The following is a 22357-nucleotide window of genomic DNA, read 5'->3' on the forward strand; positions in this document are numbered from 1 at the left end:
ACGTTTAACGATCGAACATGATAAATCCGGAAGCGGTTACCGCGAAAAAATAAGCTTACTCAGCGGTAAATCAATTCCGGAGCCCGCTTACATAATCCGAATGCTTTAACGCGTCAACGTGAAATTTTTCGTTAATATTCCACGAATATTAAATGTTCGCTTAACCTGATTATTCGACAATTTAAAGAAAGCGTCGTAAATAATACACAACTTGGTGGAAATCTCCCCAAACCGCAAGTTCATTTGCTCGGTTCTTTGCCAACGCGGAACCGGCGGGGCGGAAAAAAGATTTTTTCCACGATTATTGAATTTCAGTGGTCTTTGCTCACTAAAAATAATGAGCAAAAATGGCAATTGAATCACTTGTGACAGTGAGGGAAAAATATTTCCTCACTAGTGAGCAAAGTGAATGATTTGCGAGTTTGTCGATAGAGGGCGCCGAAAATGTTGTACTGAAAGTTTTTTTAATCTGTTTTTAAAATACTTTCTGAATATTAATAACGCTGCAAGCATTCGGGGCACTTTTCCAGATTCCGCATTATTATCGGAAATTTTCGCATTGTAAATTAAAAATGTTATTTTATGTTAAATTTTAATAAATAATTTTTTGTATAACTAAAGCTTGTCTTATTTTTGATTTAACTAATAAACTCAAAACTCAAAAACTGACTGCGTAACCGACACAGAAAAGTTTAATTTTTGAATGTCAGTCATGACGACAGTAAAAGGTGGTTTACGGAGATTTTGTTGAAGTGACAGAAAAATGCTGCCCGAAATTTCGATTCTGCGACTGTATTATATGATCATGGAAAAAATCAGATTCAACACGCATGAGCAAACGTGCATTTATTCACTCGTCCGGTTGAGGTCCTCGCCCTCGGCTCGGACGCCCAACTTCCGTACTCGTAATTAAATGCACTACTTTGCTCACTTGTATTGAAAATAGCTATTTTTTATTGACGTTAAACAACTCGTCGCACGAACACAACAGATTCGCACAATTCCACAGTAATTACTTAATGCAGTACGCGGAAAGACTGTTTGTCGAGGGAGTTGTCTTCGGTATTATGTCACTCAGACAATGGTTTCATTATGTAAGTCGGTGCAAAAGGAACAAGCGATCTGCATTTATGTGAAGTTATTAGTGCTGACGCAGACGTCACCAGGATGTTACGAAAGAAGACCACACTCAGCGGTTCTCGATTAAAAAGCAAAAACCAATAAGCTTCACCCCCGAGCCATTATCGCTTCCGCGGTCGCAGCAGGATTTCACTCGTGCTGAAATATAGCCTCCAACAGCGAGCTTTCTTGTCGAAACAAACCAAAGGACGCGATGACATATTATTTCCATGAGCCACCATAAATTCCCTTCAGCGCGCTGTAATTTGGCAATGATTTTCAGCTCCATAGACACATTTTTCATTGCTGCTCTTTCGTGCTCCGCGTTTCAGTTGTGCAAAACAAAGAGACAATAACCGATCATTAAAAAAATATTGTTGCAAAGATGTATAATAGAAGACGAGGAACGTTCTACTTTCGTCAGTTCATTAGAAAGTTATGAACACGACAGTGCATCGAACAAAGGATTATGAATTGGATGGTACAGTTCGTCCGGAGTGAAAATTGTGGAGCGAATGTTTGTGCGGGTGCACGTGACGAGGTCCGAGCTTTCGGAGCTTTTGGGCGCAGAGCGTGCCCACCGAATAAAATTTACGATAACTCCCTTTTTTATCGTAAATTCTTGGGTCGGCCGCACGGAAAACGCTGCCACTTTCCTCCACCGGAGGAAAATTAACCACAAATCGTTAGAGAAAATCATTTGCTCCGCTCCGCGCCAGCTGTTGTCCCTCACTGTTGCAAATCGGGAGGTTTACGGCGCGCCGCCCCCGCAATACATCCCCTTGCAACATCCAAACATCCGGCGAGGTATGTCGATATATCGGATTGAATTCTGGAGCTGATCGTAATGTATGCGTGAAGTTGTCGGTAATTAGCTCCGTCGGCTAACTACATCCAGATGAAGTACCCCTTAACCTAATTCGCTGATTAAAGTGGCCGAGCCGTGTGTTAATTTGAAATTCCGCAAACTTGCACTGTTATCCGCACGCGTTGCTCCAGTGCCGGGGATTCAATTGGGGCGCTTTTCCAGAGTTTTCCAGATGTCGGCGTGGATTTCCGCCGAATTAAGTGGATTGGGTTCGATCGGTCCGCTCCGGACGTTTCAGTTAATAAACCTGAACGTTAAGTGAGGTCCCGGTTACGCTTTGTGGACGCAACGTTGTTGAGTAAGTGGCGTGGATCGCGTGACACTTCGACACATGTTCTGGCACGTTCCTATCTGGCGGACCAGGAAGAGAACTCGAGGAGTTGACGGTCGGTGCCTCGCCCCGAAGCCGTCTAGGATCACTGCACATCAGTGAGAAATGCTCCTGCTCACTCTAAATGGAATTTACTGCATTACCATCTATCTTGTTCGTGTCGTGACCTCTCCACTTATTTGTTTGGTGCCTTTGAGGTTGCTTTGCTGTTTCGCAACATTTTTCACGATGAGCGACTCGAAACGCGAGTTCTTAAATCATGAAAGCGAATGGACGAGATGGATGTGTTCCGTTAATGAAAGGAACGTCGGCCAATTTTTACCACTTCTGTCGCTTCGCCCCCGGGTCCTAGCCCCAACAGAAGAAAAAAAAATACATATCCGCAGAGGTCAACTCCACATCGCCCGTTAAGAATTTGCCATTTTTTAATGTCATCGGTCACCACTTTATTAGCAACTTGTTTGTCCAAAAGTATCGATGAATGGGAGCGTACATAATTACAAAAATAATCGGAGAGTGCTAAAAAACTGGTAATTCCCAATAGGTACAACAATTTGTACGTGCGTGTAATTGCGTTTCCTTTGTTTAAATTGTGTTAAATACACAATGAAATTATGTACATACTTATTTTCATAATTTGTTAAAAACAGCCCAACACCCCAATACTCTTGTGACTTCTTACACTTTATACAACTATAGAATTTTAGATTAATGTAAAAACAAGCTTAGAAAGATTCTATGAACGAAAAAATAGATACATACAGGTGTCCCAAAAATGGCGTACAAATTACTTACTACCTTATCGAGGATGCTTAAATGTACATGAAAAAAATATGGAAAAAATGTTTCCGACAAAAAAATCAATTATTTTTATTATTATTATTAACGATAATACAATGTAAACAATGATATATTCATACATCATTACCTTGCAATGTTACCGTAGAGGATTTAAAATAATTTTTTCGATTTCCAAAACTTCAAAATTCTCTATTATGCAGGATTAGATATTGATAGCCAGTGATCTTGTACTTTGTGATAATTAATACGATTAGACGTAGCTCTCATGACAATTTCATACATATATTTCAATATAATTGACCTGTTAAGTGCCACTTTCAAAGACCGCCAACTCAGAAAATAAGTCCAATAGAATTTTTTTAACATTTTTCTGGCGTTTACGGTAATCTCTTCTACACCGTAGTGCACCGTTAGTACGCCATTTTTGGGACACCCTGTATGTACATGAAATAGAAGCGCCATGACTGAACTGCTAATAGTTTTTATTTCCCAAAGAGTAACTCTACAGATTTTTGATGGGCATTATAATGTTGTTCATTTTCATGTGAACTATTTTCTAATTTCGTCATTTGTATTTTAAAGCAACTCAATTGGCTTTCTTTGAATGTAATAAAATTAATAGATGATGGTGTCATCGCGTTAGCAGTGATTTGGTGAATCACAAATGCGTAATCCGAAAATGTAGTGTTCTTTGAATGAATAAAACCTCATTTACGTAAGAATTGCAACGTCAACAAGATTAAAAATAGCTTAGCTCAGCGATAACATAATTTTGGCTCGTGCTTCTACACCTAGTAATTATTATCAAACAAACATATTTTCGAATTCTTAGGATAGACTCGCGAAATGCAAAATAAAACCATTTAGGAGAGCTTAACATTTTCAAATTTCAAATATGCGGTATCTTGAAAAAAATAGGGGTGTGCATTTTTAAAGTTGGGTGAAAAGTACAGATTTTTGATACCTAGAGATGCTTATTTGTTGCAGCATGTGCAATAATCAACTAAAATTGAGTTGAAAGGCGGCTGTAGAAAATAACTGACGAAAACGTAGGACGTAGCTCCATTCACACTCTCAACATCGATGAGAGAGGTTTGTCCGAAATTCCAACAAAAAAAGTCGTGTACGGTAAACTTATATTTTGTGTTCTTGAGTGAAAAGCATTTTTTAAATAATGTTGACGTAAATGTTAACATTGACATTTGACCCCTTATTTTTTTTGTTGATCATATAACGTGTGTTCAAAAAATGTGTGGTCAGTGACCTGGTGTTGGCTATTGTTTCCGTTAACGTATGACGTAGCTTCATGAGCTGTCAAATATTTTGTGAACTGTAGGACCAAAGAGTGGAAGTGGATGAGCAGCAATACAAATTTCAGAAACCGTTGTAGGAGTTAAGGAAACAATATAAAATGAACCAGAAGTTGCAACTCATGAAGGCTTGATATGAATGAGGTTATGTATTTGAAGAAGTTGTCAACTACAAAGTTGACCTACTTTTCGAAACGAGAAATAAAACCACAGCCTGCTTGGCTACAAATTTATTTGAACATTTGTTATTACATAATGACATTTTGCATTGTAAGCGAACATAAACACAAAAAAGGTCAATGTTATGAACGAAATGTCAAGAATTATGACATCGTATCTGTATTCTTTGACAAAAATTGCCTCATTTGTTAAAAAGAAACATAAACTGGACTCCAGTCTGGCCCTAATTATCTATAAAGAAAAAGAAGTGAAATCTGTTCTAATCAAGTGGGTGAAGAACTGAAGAAATTAATGCCAGATATTGGCTCTTTGAATTTAATCAAGAACTTCCATCTTATGTTATAGCAGATAACAGAACACAAAGATTAAAACATTCTCTTCGATCACACCTAAGTGGTAGAAAATGAGATAATTTTCATTTAGAAAATGAGGTAATTTTCGTTTATCTGATCCTATTATTAGTCCATGCATACAGCCTGAAGGTTGTGATTTTAATTTATTTGAAAGTAATAGTTATCCAAGATCAAATTTGAAACTGGTCATTTTTATGGTAGTCGTAAATAATAAAATGAAAATCATAAATGTAATTTATTGCAGATTGAAAAGTAAACGTATTCTGTAACTTTCCTAACGTATTATTAATATGTACAATAAACAAACTACGAATAATGAAATAAAAATGTTGCATGTATTTTTTCTATTTTCTATTATTCGTGGGGCAACGTTTGAGATATTTGAATTTCGTCGAGACGCCGAATTCTAGTATTCCAAGTTTTACAACGTTCGCCCATCTCTACCGTGTGAGCCGTGAAATATGTCCTTTACACAAAAAAAATTATAATACTGGGAATACCATCTGAAATTTCCCAACAATGTCTATGTGAAATTAAAACTGTTGTATCATAACGCGCGTTCAAAAAAATGCGTGGTCATGTGGCCTGCTGCTTGCTTTTGTTTCCGTTGACGTAGGCGTGGCTGCATCAGCTGTGAAATACTTCGTGAAGCGGCAAGTGTGGAAGAGTGAAAAGGGGAATAATATGAAACGAAACGAAAACTTCAACTGGTCATTTATCACCACAAATAAATAAAATGACCTCATGGCGCATTATGAAAGATTTTTCCGGAAAAAAGAAAAAACGCGTCTTGCGTGACCATAACTTGATTTGAACATTCGTTACATTTGCAAAATTAAAATACTAAAATGCAATTTGGTGTTTCCACTGATTTTGGCTGAAGATGAAATAAAAACTCTTAAATCGCGGCGTAGAAGCTTCACAGACAATCATTTTGGCTTCTCAACGTTCAAAACAAAATCCTGAAACAGTTTAATAAAAGTCTATCTGAGATTTGAAATTCTATCAACTAGTTCATAAAATCGGCTATTGTCTTTCTCCGCACGAAATCAAGTCCTCTTTCAAACAAGTCTATAACGCCTCCAATAATCAAGTGTTAAAAATGATGCAACAAGATACTGTTGATTTGTTTGCACGACATTGTATCACTCGTATTTACCATCTATACAATTCCTTGTGGCAACACGAATGTTTGGAAACAAACACCATCGTTGTTATCATGATTATGAAGAGAGCACTCGCCGGGTGTAAATTTATTACATCCTTTTACATTTTTGACAGTTAACACGAAAACAAATAGACCACCTTTTAAAATTCCGCTCGCGGAAGAACGGATGAGACAGGCACCTTCCCAGTGATATGGTAATTCACCGTGCAAACATTTTCCCATGTGGCACCTTGAAGAGTACGCACCGTAAGTAGAATACGTCCGATCCGGAGCTAATTGTGTGCAAATTGAGATTTACTCTTGTTTTATTTGGAGAGTGTAAGTTTCTCGAACCAACTCGGGCCCGAGCAAGCGGAACTAATTTATGTTTACAACCGCAAGGACGTAACGTTTTAACCCCGTCGAGTATTTTTCTCACAATTGTTCTTCCTCCACCCGAATCCGCGGTGTGCGTCTTTTAACGCGATGATGCAACGTGTGAAGTGTGCCAAAGTGCTGCTCCGGAGGACGTCGGCGGTCGCTAATAACGGCGGCAGTCCGGGGCCGGTTTATGGCACACCGAAGGGACGTTTCGACGTCCGAGAACGATACATTTTTCATGACGGCGGCTTCGGATGAAAGTCGCACAGAAGAAGGGCCATTAAACGAAAATTTATTTCCATTACGGCTTTAAACATTAGCGCGCCCCGGAGAGACGCAACGTGATAAAAATGAAAGAAGCGTAATTTTTTAATGTTTATTACTTTATTTTCCACTTTACGGTGGCGCTGTCAATAAATAATGGAGGCAATTACTTTAATCGTTGCTCCGTTGCATCCGAGGCCCCCGAAATTGGCACAATTCGAAAACTTCGCCTCTCTTTCATTCCGGACGCTGCGGAGCCACCCTACAAGATAACCCTCTCGTCGACAAACCACCAACTCCTGCTGTTCCACCCCTCCGACAGATGTTCTCGGTTATAATAATTAATGTACACAAAACGTACAACGTTCGCCACTTAGAAGCCATCGCCGAATTAGCAAAAATACTGTTTCGCGCCAGACGATATCGACCAACACCACAGTTCAAGAAGTGAAAACGTCTCCAAAGAAAATTGCATTTCACTTCGTATTTTACCTCATTAAACACGAACGTCTCAAATTTAAGTGACACACTAAGCCCCCACAATCAAATCATACCCGACACAAAATCGCTTCATAAAGAACCAGAAACACAATTTTCATCATACTTTTATTTCTTGATACAAATAAGACGAGACAGCTTTGGCACACTGTTTTTCTTCCACGGAAAATATTTTTTCCATGATCATTGAATTTCAGTGGTCTTTGCTCACTGAAAATAGTGAGCAAAGATGGCAATTGAATCACTAGTGAGGAAAAAGTATTTACTCACTAGTGAGCAAACTGAATGTTTTGCGAGTTTGTCGATAGAGGGCGCCAAATATGTTGTACTGAAAGTTTTTTTGATATGCTTTCAAAATACTTTCTGGATATTAATAACTAAAACTTGTCTTATTTTTGACTTATTTAAATTTTTAACCTGTTACATATTTAGATTTCAATTGACCAAAAAACCTGAAATTGCTTGGGGTAAACTTCTGGAAAAATTCATGCTAAATGCATTATGTGTTGGTATCACTGATTAAACTAAAATCAGTAAACCAATCACAAACACGCAAAGCCTAACAACATTTCCTCTTTTATTTGGAATTTTTTTGATCCACGTCGTACGGCTGGGGGTCCTCGCCTTCGGCTCAGATGCCCAACTTCCGTACCCGTGATTAAATGCACTACTTTGCTCACTTGTATTGAAAATAGCTGTTATTTTTACATGAACCTCAGCTCTTTCTCTATCATGCTTCTCCTTTTTCTCTAAAACGGGCACACGACCTTAATGTTTTTTCTTGATCAAAACGCTGCGTTTACCCCAATTAAGAGGTAATCGTCCAATTGCATGTACTTCTAGAAACCCAACTTTCCAAATTTAGAAAACTCAAGCTTTTGCCTCAATGACACAATCAGCAAAGTTCGTTCCAACTTCTTTCTCCTGGACCAAGGTCTTGGCAAAAATTTTTCCCCACATTCCACCATTGTTGTCAGCAACGTTGGGTCACTTGGAGCGATTAGATTTCTTACAGCTGCTGACATTTCCTCTCACTCTATCAGTTATTCATTGTAATGGGAGCTTATCTGCATCCATAATATGCAACAGTCGTGATCTAAATATGCAGTTCCGTTGTCTTTTCGAAGGTTGACCTTTTCCAACTTCAGCTCGGCTTCTGTCAGTTTTTCCGTTACATTTGCGCATTTTATGCAGTCGAACAATTTAAAATATGTGAAGCGCCGAGGCTTATCTGGCGGTGCGCTGGGGCAAACCCGGCCGGCACGCCACACTACCGGGTTGATGAAGAATGCCCAACGTTCATGCAACGGTTTGAATTTATTTTTACGAGGTAATAACATAATGGTTACCGTGACATGCATATTTGATCTAGAAACCGACGACGATTTATGGGTGAAACGGTCAACGTAATTGTTGCTGTTTGCGTTGTGGACAATAAAAAAACACGCGCTGACCGGCAATAATCGCATAATTAAGTAAATAAAGCGGCGTGGGGCCCCGAGGATAAAACCAAATCCACAATGTAACGAAATTTAGATCAACCAATGCGGTGTATCTGGCCAACAACATGAATAAAGAGCTTACCACAGAAATAAATGCAAATGTCAGACGGGATGAATGAAAAGCGCGTTACTCCCAGGGTGAAAAATTAATTAACAGCTTAATTAACAAATTGCTCCTGCAGGGACGTGCTCAGCAACGTCTGATAAAGACAAAACAAAAATTAATATCCATTTCGGCTTGACCTACATCCGACGTACGAGCACCATTGAATATGTATGGATGGGACGCGCTCCCAAGAAGGGTCCCTCAAACTGCAACCAATTGCTCAATCACCAAAGTGCTGAGCAGGGACAAATCGCCGATTCGGGACCCACGACTCTATTATTATTTTGATGAATCACACTTTTTTCGAGTTTATAGTTTTCGAAAATAACTTGCAATAAAAACGTCACGATCAGAGATTCGCGCGCGTTCTAAAAACAGGACGAGACACTCCTGCCGCCAAGGTTACTAAAAAAATAAACTTTCCGCGCTTCCTCGTCCCATTTTAACATCCCGCCAAAAAAACTGACAAAAGGGGTGAAGATTCGTCTTCCGCGGGGGGCCCATCGGAACGCTCGTTACATAATTTAGTGGCGGTTTCGGTTGCACCGGCGGAATCGATCAGGGAAGCCCGTGCGCGTTCCTAGGACATAAAGCCGGCAATTTGAAACTTTATGCCTTATTAAACACTTTGTATTACTAATGGCGGGCAGAAGATCCTCGCTCCGGGATCATCCCGTACGGAATAAACACTCGAGCGGCAAAAGTAAAGCCCAACCGCCCCCGGTTGCCGACCGTCGATTATTCTTTATTGCACTTCATTTTGATTTACAGTTATGGCTTGAGCTCCTCTAATGGGGTATCATTTCGTGCCATTATCGTCATGTAGTTAGAAGTATGTATCGCCACGATACACGATATCATCTGGTGGGCGAAACCCATTTTACTATTCAAATAAATTTATCTGGTGTGATCTACCTCTTTTCTTGGTGCGCCGTGGGCGGTTACGTTGCTTAATGACCGACAATTTGCCTTTCTTGTGCAACGCTATTACAACTGTAGCAATTTTCGTTGGGCTGCCAAGGTTGTTCGACGATCCAAGGATACCGGAGGATAATTTTGTCTTAGGTCTAGGTCCCCGGAACATACAATTATCTCTAGACGTTTCCTATCAACGCATCCACCTTCCTTCTGATAATCAAACAAATAAGGATCGAATTAGTGTTTCGATTCGATCTGCTTCGCTGGGTGCCATCATCAAGTCATGTGAAACACTCTCGGTAATTAGACCAAAGCCAATAACGCCATTCTCTCCAAAATCACGTCAAATTTTCCACTGCAAGATTTATCGCACCAGCTGGACCAGCCACGCGCCAAAATAAAAACCCCGCGACATTTAATTGCATTTGCCATTTTTATTGTACGGCAATTAGCATTCGTCGCTTTCCTTAATTTAATGTGCATTAATTTAATCTACGATCTCTAATTTGTTTCCAAATTACCTCAGACCACGATATACATTTTTTTGTTTTCTCCTAAGCTGACAGTCATTAACCTTAATTTAGTGCGATTCGGAGCGATAAAATGTTTAGACAACAATCGATCCGACATCTTGAACTATCAATGTCCCACGCGAATTTCCATAACGATTTGACACAAAGGTCGTCTACAAATTGACAATATGCGAAAGCGAAATGGATTGTAAAAATGAGATCTGATCGAAAACGTTGTTGGGTTCGGTCGAAATACCACCAAATAAAAGTTCAAACAACAGCAAGCATGTATGTAAATGAAACACTGGAATTATTATCTAGAACGAAATTAAAAGGAAAGTAACGATTTAAATAGATTAAAATTCAGCACCGTGTCCATCAACAGTTTCCATCTCGGGGGTATGAAACCAAGAGAAAAACCGTTTCTGATCCCGTAATCAATTTATGAAGGAAACAAAGGTCTTCCTGGAGTCCCCCAAAAATGGAGGAAATGAAATCGTGCCCGTGCTTCACGAAAGCATTATGTATTATTTATGACGTGAATCAGATCGGTATTGATCTGCATGGAGAGTCGGTCAACAATATCCTCGTTGTGTATTCGAAAAGTAATTGGACGTAATATCCGAAGGGTTACTTTCGGCAAATGAATCCGAACACGCGGGGAAAATTAAACGAAGCGTTTTAATCTGCAAGAATTTGGAGAAATAAAACTCTCCGTTTGCACGACTCGTACACAGAACAAATTTACAATGTCTCCTTTCAGCAACACCAACATTTTCCTTCCAATTTCCTTTCCCGCCAGACACTTTCTTTGCGAATCGCCTCGAGCTTTTTCCACAACCGAATCGTGAGAACTTTGTCTTCTTAATTGCGATCGGACTGGCAAACCAACTCTTTTTGCCCCTTTCCTATTGTCTACAAAACAGTTGTTCGGATTTTTCTCCGGTTTTATTGTCCATTCTGTCATTCCTCTCCTTTGCCATTGTTCTTGGCAATTTTCCGTTCGTCTTCTCGTACTGCTGTGACCCCCAGCTTACGCAACCACCTCTGAAGAAAACCCACCATGCAAATTGTAATGACAGACCAGCTCCTCGTGGCATTGACCACACCTTAATTAGTGACCACAAAACCAGGTTTTGGCGTTATGTAATGTCAAGTTTATCTGAAATTATAAACCTCCAAGTATGGTCAAATGCGTGCTTTCTACAAATAAGTACGACCATTACGGATCGCCGGTGAAAGTTCTCCGTAACACCCGTCCGGTGGCCATGAAAGGACGCCCCAACACCCGTCGATTTCCATATCCAGACGGGAGTCACCTCGAGTAATTACAAGAAGTGCGACGGAGTAATTCGAGCTTCCGAGAGGGAAAAAGTTGCGGTCGAGGTCTCGATTCGAATTTGAGTAATGAACTAATGACATTGTCCGCCATAAATAAGAGTCCGTCTGGAATCCATCTTGATTGGAGCTGTGCGGTGTGCACGTGAAGATGAACTTCCCCGTTAATGAATCTAATTAAGTGTTCCAGTGCAGTAATTCTGTTTGTCTATTGGCAGTGAAAAGCACATCCATAGCTCGGAGCGGCAGTCTCTTGGAGGCATCACGAGCTCACGATGAGCGTGTCTGGTTACTGCTTGCCTCATAATAAGAATCACGAACTTTGCGGGTGGCGCAAGACGCCGCATTGACACCGGCATTCTTCGTGCACCGCATCAGGACAAAGCCTCCGCTCGAAAGGATCAGGTCCTGTTAATTCGATCGCACAAAAACAATAACATTTCACGGACGGATCGCCGCCACACAAACCGGCGTAAAGCACAAGGTGAATCCTAATCGCATCAGGCTTTCACGGTTCAGGTGAGCGAGCGGATCGACGGGAATATGGAGATGTCATCAGGTGTGGATTGAACTTTAGAGACCTCCACGGAGATTTTTTAAATCGCCGGGAGAAAATGCAAATGCTTGCACATCCATCATGGAACGCCCAGCGATGCTAATGCAAAATCGAACCAAAGCGAATTTTCTACGTCTAACAAAAATATGTATGTATATTGCAGAGACCGACGCGGTCGCCCTTGACGCTAATTTTAGAAATTGGAAAATATGCAGGCAGGTGCATATTTGCATAGTTCGACAAAAAACAGAATGCAGAACAAAATATGTCTTGTTATTATTCACCCACCTAATTCCGGGAGATCATGAAACAAATGCAAATAATTGACAAACCATTTTCAAATGAGCCGTTGTAAGGTGTGTTCAAAAATATCTGTGGTCAAGCGGCTAAGTTATTGCTTTTGTTTTCTTTAGCGTATGGCCTCGCTTCATCAGCTCTCCAGCCATACATGTCAAACGTCATTTATTCAGGAAACAAGTAGTTGTTATTACACATTTCTTTCGTAAACAGTTTTTTTTTCATCGACTACCGATGATGACAACCTGGGTTCGTAAAATATAGAAAAAAAACCACGACCTGGATGACAGTTTGTTATGACTCCTTATATCTAAGTGAAGTGATTGGAAAATTGCTGTTAGACCCAATAAAATTGTATCTTTTGAATTTAAGAGGATTCCCAGATCAATAACAGTGGCATTGAGTTCATTATCTGAGAAGAACCGCTTAGCAACAAGGCATCTGTCGCGAATAACGCGAATGTGGAAGCAAATCGTAAATCAATTTAGCAATTTTTGCAACGGAAACAACACTTGTATGGGAAATAAACATTATCCTGATAAAATGCATTCACGTTGTTTTGGCCATGATGGGAGGCCATGGAAATTTTGCACTTAATTTGGTAGTAAAGCTGTCTGTTGCATTAGGTTATGTTTTGAGGTTATAAATAGCGTCAATGTCTAGTGCATTGTTGTCAGTTTTACTAGTTTGCAAGAGAAGAAAACTGAGACATCGCGGGAACGGTGTTTACAAAATGATTCTTTTTTTGTTAAATCTGGTCTTTCTCAGTTAATACAAAAATTTCCTATAATAGACTCCTTCCACATTTCGAACATTTGAAAGACAATCGATTTACATCATCTCCTCGGCATTACAAAATATGCAAGCGGTAATCTTTTCTGCAGACAAAGTTAACCAGTTCTTCTTTGATGGTGGAGAATCATGCTTTCATTATTTTGAGTGCTCTTTTGTTTCTGGTGGATCCAAGTCTCACCATTACTTAAAAATCTGATTTTGAACTATTTTGGAACTACCGTGGAGGTCATTCTCTACGCTATGAAGATTTAGTCTCATCCACACACTTTTCATTTACAAATTTTTGCATTTCAAGAAATTTTCTTGATTTTATTTATACCTTAACACCATCCGGAAAACCAAGATTTTGTAAACAAAATCTGCACAGTTTCATTAAAGTAGAAGAAGAAGAGTAAAAAGAGGAGCGGGCCGAACACAAAGCACTGCGAAACACCAGAAACGTAGTAAACTTGTTATTCGTACCCATTACAGATGCTGTTTGCTTCCTTTTGTGTATAAAATTGACAAAAAAGTCGACGTACACGACATTAACTTGACTTTTACCATAAATGCTATTCGCAAAAACTGTGGAAGACATCTGGGAATCGCAATTTTGTAAAAAAAATCTCTTGCTTGAGATTAATCTCAAACGCCTTAGCAAAATTACAAGAGATATTTTTCTAAAATGTTGTATTTTTTGTTCTACTTAGCATGATAGAAACAATACAGGGCTTTTATAATAATACATTTGTGCCATGTTTTCGTTTTTATTACTTTGCAATAAAATTTTAATCAATGGAACAGACGAAATTTGATCTGATTTTAATTATTTTTTTTACAATTTGTTACGTCAAATTTCATTACCTTTAACCCCTTGGTGTTAGGCAACCAAACAATCACATCAAATTACCTTTGCCATTGTATAATTACACTATGTATTTTAGGTGTCAGCTAACTACAAATCTATTTCATTTATTTATTTTAAAATATCCTGGAGAATAAAATCTGGTAACGCAGCCTTCTCCGAAAATAAATTCTGAGTTAAAAGCTCTTTTGGGAAAATCCAAATTACGTAAGAAGCTCAACGACAAATCCCCGATCCTTAGTTATTCGATAATGGCCAGTTCACTTTTAATTCGTACAAGATTAAAATGACTTACAAATTTTATCAGACATCAGTCATCCCTAGACTGGCAAGGTGGCACTCACCTGAAACAAAAACGGAAAATTATTACTGATGAAAATTCGACGCAACAAGAATTCGAAGAACAGCAGCGCCATTCCGTCAAGTTCAATACAACAATACCCATCCGAAGATTATCTGAAAAACCATTTTAGTTTACTCAAGCGATTATTTCAGCAGTTCGACGAGTTCGAGATCAAAGATTAACGACCGACCCTCTCTATGCTCACCTCGCCTAGTAAAAATTCCAACAGTCCGTAATGTTCGCAGCCGAGTCAAATTTTTGCCGAAATTAAATAAAATACCTAGTAGTAAAGTCGGCAATAAAAGCGCTTGATTGAAATTCTCGAATTTGAATTATTCGTCGGGCCGAAGCTCGGATTGGCCGTTATTTTTATTAAGTCTCGCTCGACGTTAGATCCTGAACTTCCGTTCGGAAAAAATCAATCTCCCCTAAACCCCGTAATGGAGACTAAAGGATCCCATAAATAATTTCCATTTTCATGAATCACAAAAATCTGGCACCGACCGACCGATCCTTTCGGTCTTCATCTCGCCAAGATTGAGGACGGTACCCGAGGAAGGTACGGTGGTTCCCACGCCCCGACTTTGTTTTGAATGAAACGCTCCAGTGAAAGTTTTCCATAAAATATATAACCGCAATCTCTAGACCAGAGGATATCCGAATAGGCTGGCACGTACAATATGAAGGCTTAAATTGCGGACTCGACGTCGGAAAGTTTCCGAGTTAAATTTTTGGCCGGGGTAACGCGCGCAAAAATACGAAACTACACCCCGAAAATTTTCACCACAGCTGCGACATTCTTCCAGTAAAAACGCCAAAATATTAAATGTTAAACTTGAACTTCGGCTCCCGTCCCATAAATCATTTGTTATAAATGAGAGGCAACTTTTGAAGGATGTATCAACTTTTATCAAGATTAAAATTTTATGCGAAATCAATAAGAAAAAACTTTTCGACGCGTTTCGTCTCTTTACGACGACTCCCCTTAATACAATCCAGCTTAGAATTTATTCCACCTCAAGTTGGATCCGATCTCCAGTTCTCTCCAAATTGTATCGCTACACTACATTACGGCTTTAACACTCTCTCGAATCCAAAATTTCCTCCCTTCCGTCTACATTCTTGCCTCTATATAATTTATATCGCTTTCAGAATTATCGCGGCCCATATCTCACTTTAACTTATCACAAAGGGCTTAATTAGAAAAGGACGGGTGGCGAACGTTATTCTGTGATTACTTGAAATTAAGCATTTCGCCCGGTTAAATTGCATTTTACTCGTTAAAATATATGGGCGCGTAATGAATCGGCCCGTTCCAAATGAACAATGAAAACTGTTTTTATCTCGACTAGATTCCGTTCGCTCGGAATCGGCCAATTTAGTTCCTATCAGATAGTCAAAGTCAAATTTAATTGTTTTCAGGTGTTCCATCGGGCCTTTGTTAATGACGGAGGATGTGCGAAGATGTAGATACAGAGGCAAAGACCGTGGCGGACCTTAACTGATCAACGTAAAACACGGCGCTCAACCTATTAAACTGGGAAATCTTCATTTCAGCGAGAAATTATTGCGAGTGTTAAACGTGTACCGGTTTTACAATAATCTCTTGCAAAACTAATGTTAGGACAGCCCCGAGCACCTCGCCGTGAATTGCTCAAGAACATGGTAGTGCATTTCTTTAACCTTGCGACTCCACTACTGCACCTACTGCAACATACACCAAGCAACAAAACCATGTATTCGCTATTTTCAACGCTGAATACAATCGCATAAAATTATAATGAACCACAACAACGCTTTATTGTTGCCCCGGGACCAGGTACGCGTTTTTTCTAGAGTTAAAGCTGACGCGCGTTTCGACAGCAGCCAGTCGCTCTGATGACGGCGTAACGTGCGTTAGAAAAAGTTGTATCTGGCGAGGTGAAACAATAAAGTGCTATTTTATCATCGCGACTACTTTCATCAGTCAAGTCGAGCAGAAAAGCTATGCCGATTAAAATGAACACTTTTTTAATTAAAAACGAATTAATCCGGCGTTCGCGCTTGGAATAAAAGAATCTAATGGAAATACTTAGGGCTCCAATTAAGGAAAACTGCGGAGATTGTGTCTCTCTCCGGTCGCCATAAAAATTCTCAACTCACCTAACTTCTTGGTGGGCCTGCGCAACGTCGAAGGAGCCCTCATTATGTTGGGCTTGACTACGTAAGTGATGCTGCGTTTGTGCGAAAGACCGGACTTCTTCCGGCGGACGGGCCTCCTGCGGGGCACGGGCGACACCCCCGGAACGACGTAGGGACTGGCACATTTCGACGACGAACTCCGGTCGTTAGCGTCGTCATCGCTGACCGCGGGACTAACGGCCCCCGAGACGATCGACTCCTCGGAAAGAGGAGTAGCCGAAGTGAAATCATTAGAGGGCAGATCGTAGTCGTCCTCTCGGAGGCTGATGCGTGATATGCGTCCGCTGAGGGGCTGTTCGTCGGAGAGATCGTCGTATTCTCCGGGGAGGCTCTCGTACAGACCCTCATCCGCGCTCTCGTTTACACTCCTGTTCGAATACGTCGAACCGTCGTGGGGGTTGAAATTCCTTATTTCACGCATTCCGATCTTAAATGACTGCTTTCGGGTCACGGAAGTTTTCCGTTTTTCTGGCGGAACGAATATCATCGGGTCCAATTTTAAAGAACGTAACGACCTAGGCGGCCGACTAACAACCACTTGGTACAAATCATTCCTCGTTGCGTTGTTCCTGTTCTTCTTGCCCTTGCCGCCCTTTCCCTTTTTCTTGCGACTGCTCCTCCGCCTCACCGAACTGCGTTTAGTTTCTATTAGAGCACCACTCGTGCGCTTGAAGTAGCCGTCCCTGCTGACGGAGAGCTTGGGTTTCGGTTTCTTCTTCCGGAAGAACCCCCGAGAGGACGAGACCGGCACGTGCGAATGAAAGTCGCTCAATTTGGGGGCGGTCGTCGAGAACGAGAACCCCGAGTCCTTGCTCGAGAACAGCCCGGTGGACACGGTGGTGTTGCTGGTCGACGACAAGGTCCTCCCCACCGGCGGCGTGGGTCTCTTCTGCAGGCGGTTGATCACGATCGGGTCGTCCCTCAGGTCCTTCAGGGCGCTGTCCAGGGAGTGGTGCGCGGGGGCCGTCGATCCCGACGGCTTCGGCATCTCCAAGCTCCTGGGCGCCATGCCTTGCGGGGCGTCCATCCAGATCCTCCCCAGACTGATCGACAGCGAGCACATCTCTTCGGTGCCCGAATCGGGCATCAATGGTGCCGGCGACTGCCGCGACTTCCTTCTGAACAGCGGCGACTTCTTCACGTCGGAGGAGTCTCCCCAAGGGAACATCTCCACCGCCGAATCGTTGCTCTCCTTCCGTTGTAAAATCGGGCTGCTCTGTTTACTCTTGCGCTTCGACAAAGGGGACTTCCTTCGGAACACAGGAGAGCACGAGAGTTGCTGGATGATGGGCGACCCCGGTCGCACCTCGTCCGACGCCGGCACGTAGATGACTGTCCTTTCGGATCCTTTGATCCCGGACACCACGGGTGCTTCATCCTTGCGTATGCCCTTCAACCACTGACCGTAAGCGATTACACTCTGTCCCGGTCCACTTTTCGAGTCACTCTTTTTGTTCTTGGCACCTTTGGTCGTTTCGTAACTTGGCTCGTTCAATTCAGACTTGTCCACTTGAACACCCGAATCTACTTTGGTCGTCGGTTCGATCAGCTTGAGCAGATCCTCTTCGGCGACCGTTTGCGTGGCCACTTCCAACTTGGAGATGTGTTTCTTTTTGCCCCTGTCCAGGTAGCTCTTTCTTATGGATATCCGCTTGAAGGAGTCGCTCCGTTTGAACGACGACTCTTTGTCCTTCTTTTTTCGACCGGCGCCCACCAATCGACGCAAGTTTTCGAAGGTGATTGGCTTCATGATTGGACGTCCTAGGTCTCGAGCAACACTGGAATTCCTCTACTTAACCACGCCGTCGTTGCATCCGAATGCACAACACTCGCCCATCTCGCCAGTTCCATTTCGACTGAATAGACTACGTACGCGGAATACTCTTCGACCTGGATGAACCAACACCATCGTTAGAAAAAAAAACACGATCAAATCGAAATTGTTCTCTCGAGTGGATGCTCCGTCTGTACCGCAAGCAAAATATGAGTCTGCCGATCGCTACAAGATGTTAAACGTTGCCAATTCGGTCTAAACTGTCTTATTAGTACGCATTCATCATGACGCGAAGCGAATCAATCATAATCGGAGCAATTCTGACAGATTTCGCACTTAACTACCGGCTGATACGGAGGGTCCCTCCCATTTATGAAGTTGCGCCATCCATCACCGAACCAGGAAGCGAGCGCCTCCATGGGCAGAAATCGATGGGACTGATTAATACGCGACTGACCGTCTCGCTCGGTCCTGAAGGATACAATTAGTTCCCAGGACAAATTCAATAACTCTCCCATCTTGCATTCGTAAGAAGCTCGCCTCCGGATTACCCGAGAAATACCAATATTGACCGGAGCTCCGGCAGAAGCTCGAAGCAGACGACACACAAGCAACCAGGAAACAGAGATGATGAGATTATCCGTAATAAAATAACTGGCCGGTTCGATAAACCAGCTGCGGTGTTGCAGAAAAGGCGGAATGTTCTATCGTGCCGTAGTCGCATAACCGTAACGGTAAGTTAAGAGTGCGCCAGCAGCTAATCACGTCTTTGATTAGCAGTTCATTATCACGGTTGGCAACGTTCGAATCTGTGTACATATTTACCGATCGGACAACAATGGAGGAGAAAAATTCAAAACATGTTTGTTTATTTATCGAGCGAATACCGTCACACGAGGACGTCTTGTCGTGGAGGTGACATCGCATACTGATGGCGCTCGCAAAGGGGGAAAAACCGAAACCCACGCATTAATTGTACGTTGACACACAAAGGCTGCGTTGCGCTGTTGTGCAACGCTTCTTCGGTTCCATCAAAAATTAAGCGGCGGTTTAAATCGACCGAACGTGACCTAATCACCGACAGATTGAACGGCGAACGCAAAATTTTTATTGCATTTGATCCGAGCCGAATTCCATCGAAAGCTCCCGCCAGGTTCTTTTCACGGGAGCCGATCAATTTTCAACATTCCGACCGACGTTCGATCGTGATTAATAATTAACCGCGTTAACTCGACAGCGCAAATAATTTTAAAATTTACCAAAACACGGCGAATCAACAACGAATGTGATTAACCACGCGTAAAGTGCACACCAATGCAATTAACATTTATTCAAAATAAAGCCAAATTGAGAAAAATTCAAACACAGCATAACAAAATTGCAGTGGTGTGATTAATTAATATTTAAAATGTGCAGCGGATAATCTCGAAGATGCATAGAGCAGCAAAGGCAAAAACTTCCTTCCATCTAAAGTTTAGAAAATAAATATGCTAAAACACAAGATAAAATGAAGAAAAAAAGTTTCTTGATTAATGAATTAATTAATGAATATGTCAGATTCAAAAAAGAATTTGTTAAAATTGAGATAGGAATTTTTAATGATTTAGCTAGTTTACGTTATCTGCCGCTCGTCGGGGGAGATAATAACTTTATCTGCCGCTCGCCAGCTCGTCAGATCCCATGGCACTGAAGTGACACTTCAGCATTATCAATCCAGCAGTATAATGTCACTGTTACTGACGTTTGAAGAAAATAACATATACTATTTTTTCTTCAAACCTTCATAACATATTATTTAAGAAATGTTAAGAAACCAGGTGAGAATTTCAAATGATTTAGCTAGTTTACTTTACAGCCGCTCATTAGCGGAGATAATAAGTTCACGGACGCCCTCAGCGGAGATAATAACTTCACGGACGCTCCTCAGCGGAGATAATAACTTCACGGACGCTGGTCAGCTCGTTAGATGCCATAACAATGAAGTGACACTTTAGCATTATCGATGCAGCAGTGCAATGTCATATTTTACGGACGTTTGAAGAAAAAAATTATTACTCTTAGAAAAAAAGCTTAACATTCTTTTTCATTTGTTGAAAACCGCGTATTGCCCCAAATGAAAATTAATCCGCAACAAAACGATGTAAATTTGCGTTCTGTATGACTAGACTCGATCAGTTCCGAGCATAACACATTAGAAGGCTTCCAAACGGTGAACAATGGAAAATTAGCGACATAACCTTGCTGCTAGATATGGAGTACGTTCTGTAACAACATATGACAACACATCACGACATCCGAAATAAATAAAACGTGAAAATAACGCCGCCAATAAAAATAATACAACATTGCTGGATCCTACTCGTGAAATGTTGCTATCCTTGTAAAAGGTTACTAACATCGACCATTTAAATTTAAAAAGTTACGATTATGGTTGCGCCGAGAGCTTTTCGCTCGATTTATTTTATCGAATCTGAACAGAGAATCGATTAATCTCTGTTTACGTTTAGGCAAAAACACGAAATAATGACGTCTAGACGAAAAACATCTTCAATTGTATAAATCGGTAGTAAAGAAAACACGACAATGGCTGCATGAAAGCGTACAGAAAACTGCCACTGATGCAGGACAATTCAGACAGATTCCTATTTATCTGACACCAAAAAAGTTACGGACAAAAAACCAGTCAAAGAAAATCTCCACGCAAAGCTAGTTCCAGCGCATTTGCATTCACACGCCGATTTTAATTAAAATTCAAATGGTAGATTGTTATGATAGGAAAAATAAATAAATAGCTGCACAATTGGTAACGGCGATAAAATGATTTTCGATGAGTGGACAATCAGCGAATACGTAAATAGCACTAATGGCCAACAGCTATTTGGATTTACAAAATCACAAAATAAACACCGAAAATTAGGAAATTTTGAAATTGCTCCTTTGGGTCATTACAAATTTACAGTTACAACTTGTAGGTTCCAATTATTATTGTCATTAAGTCGAAATGGCTAGCTTTCATTTTAAACAACATCAAAACTTTCTCCTGCTTCCAATTAGTTCGCCTTCTTGTCCAAATACCTCTTCAATCTGTCGTGATTACTGTTGCAAAAGGCAAAATTCGACGCGCTTTATTTTCTTTCTACATACGCCCTCGCCCACTCACAATATTGTTTACCTATTCTTTCATTTCCAACAATACAAACTTTCCGAAAGAATCAACAACCCTCTCCTCTCTTCAAGTTTCACCATTTTACTCTTATATTACATAGAGCAGGTTTTAATAATACCTCCCTCCAAAAATATACGGTCACGCAAGTCGATTATTGGCAGAAACAGAATTCAATTCCTACGACAAAGTCTTAACACTTCATTGAGAGCAGAAATTTGAAAATAAATAATTAAATGTATCCTCAAAGTAGGCGTTGAAAAGTCGATTGTGACGCACCACGGATCAGCTGTTTAAATCTAACCTAACTTTTTGCATTGCTTGTGTTTTCACTCTGCGGACTGACGAGTGGTGCGTTCACAATCGACTCTTCAACGCCAACTTTGAGGATGAATGTAAATGAACACCCGACACAAAAAAATACCAATCGCATTTTCTGGTTTACACTAGAAAGCATCAACGACTTGAAATATTTTTACTGCTTTTTTTTCATATTTTTATCTGAATCCATCTAAAACCAATTTCTTGCGACATATTTTACGTGCATGCCCGTGGACCTGTAATAAGTTATGCCACTTTATGGTAGACGTTCTATGACAGTCTTAAATTGATACGTCTAATAAGAATTACGTGGAGCATAAATACATAATGCGAATAGCTTGTCTCGGAATTTTTTAGATTTTAGTTTCTTGCCATAAAACAGAAATTCTTTATTAAATTGGACGAGCTAGCAGAGTTCAACCAATTATATTCTGACGTTCACATCGTAATATCAC

General features: G+C 40.8%; 1 protein-coding gene across 8 annotated transcripts in view; it reads right to left on the minus strand.

Moving 5' to 3' along the window:
* Positions 1-22357, minus strand: part of DIP2 (disco-interacting protein 2) — a 142839-nt gene that overhangs the window by 68316 nt on the left and 52166 nt on the right. For 7 of the 8 annotated variants that reach the window (XM_069048146.1, XM_069048092.1, XM_069048081.1 and 4 more), the window contains exon 2: positions 16606-18534. The exons of the other annotated variant lie outside the window; for it this stretch is intronic. In XM_069048146.1, coding sequence (XP_068904247.1) covers positions 16606-18394 — 1789 coding nt within the window. In that variant the 5' untranslated portion in view covers positions 18395-18534. The remainder of the gene's footprint in view (positions 1-16605; positions 18535-22357) is intronic. 8 annotated transcript variants of the gene reach the window in all.

This window comes from Tenebrio molitor, chromosome 1 (assembly GCF_963966145.1).
Source record: "Tenebrio molitor chromosome 1, icTenMoli1.1, whole genome shotgun sequence".
NCBI lineage: Eukaryota > Metazoa > Arthropoda > Insecta > Coleoptera > Tenebrionidae > Tenebrio > Tenebrio molitor.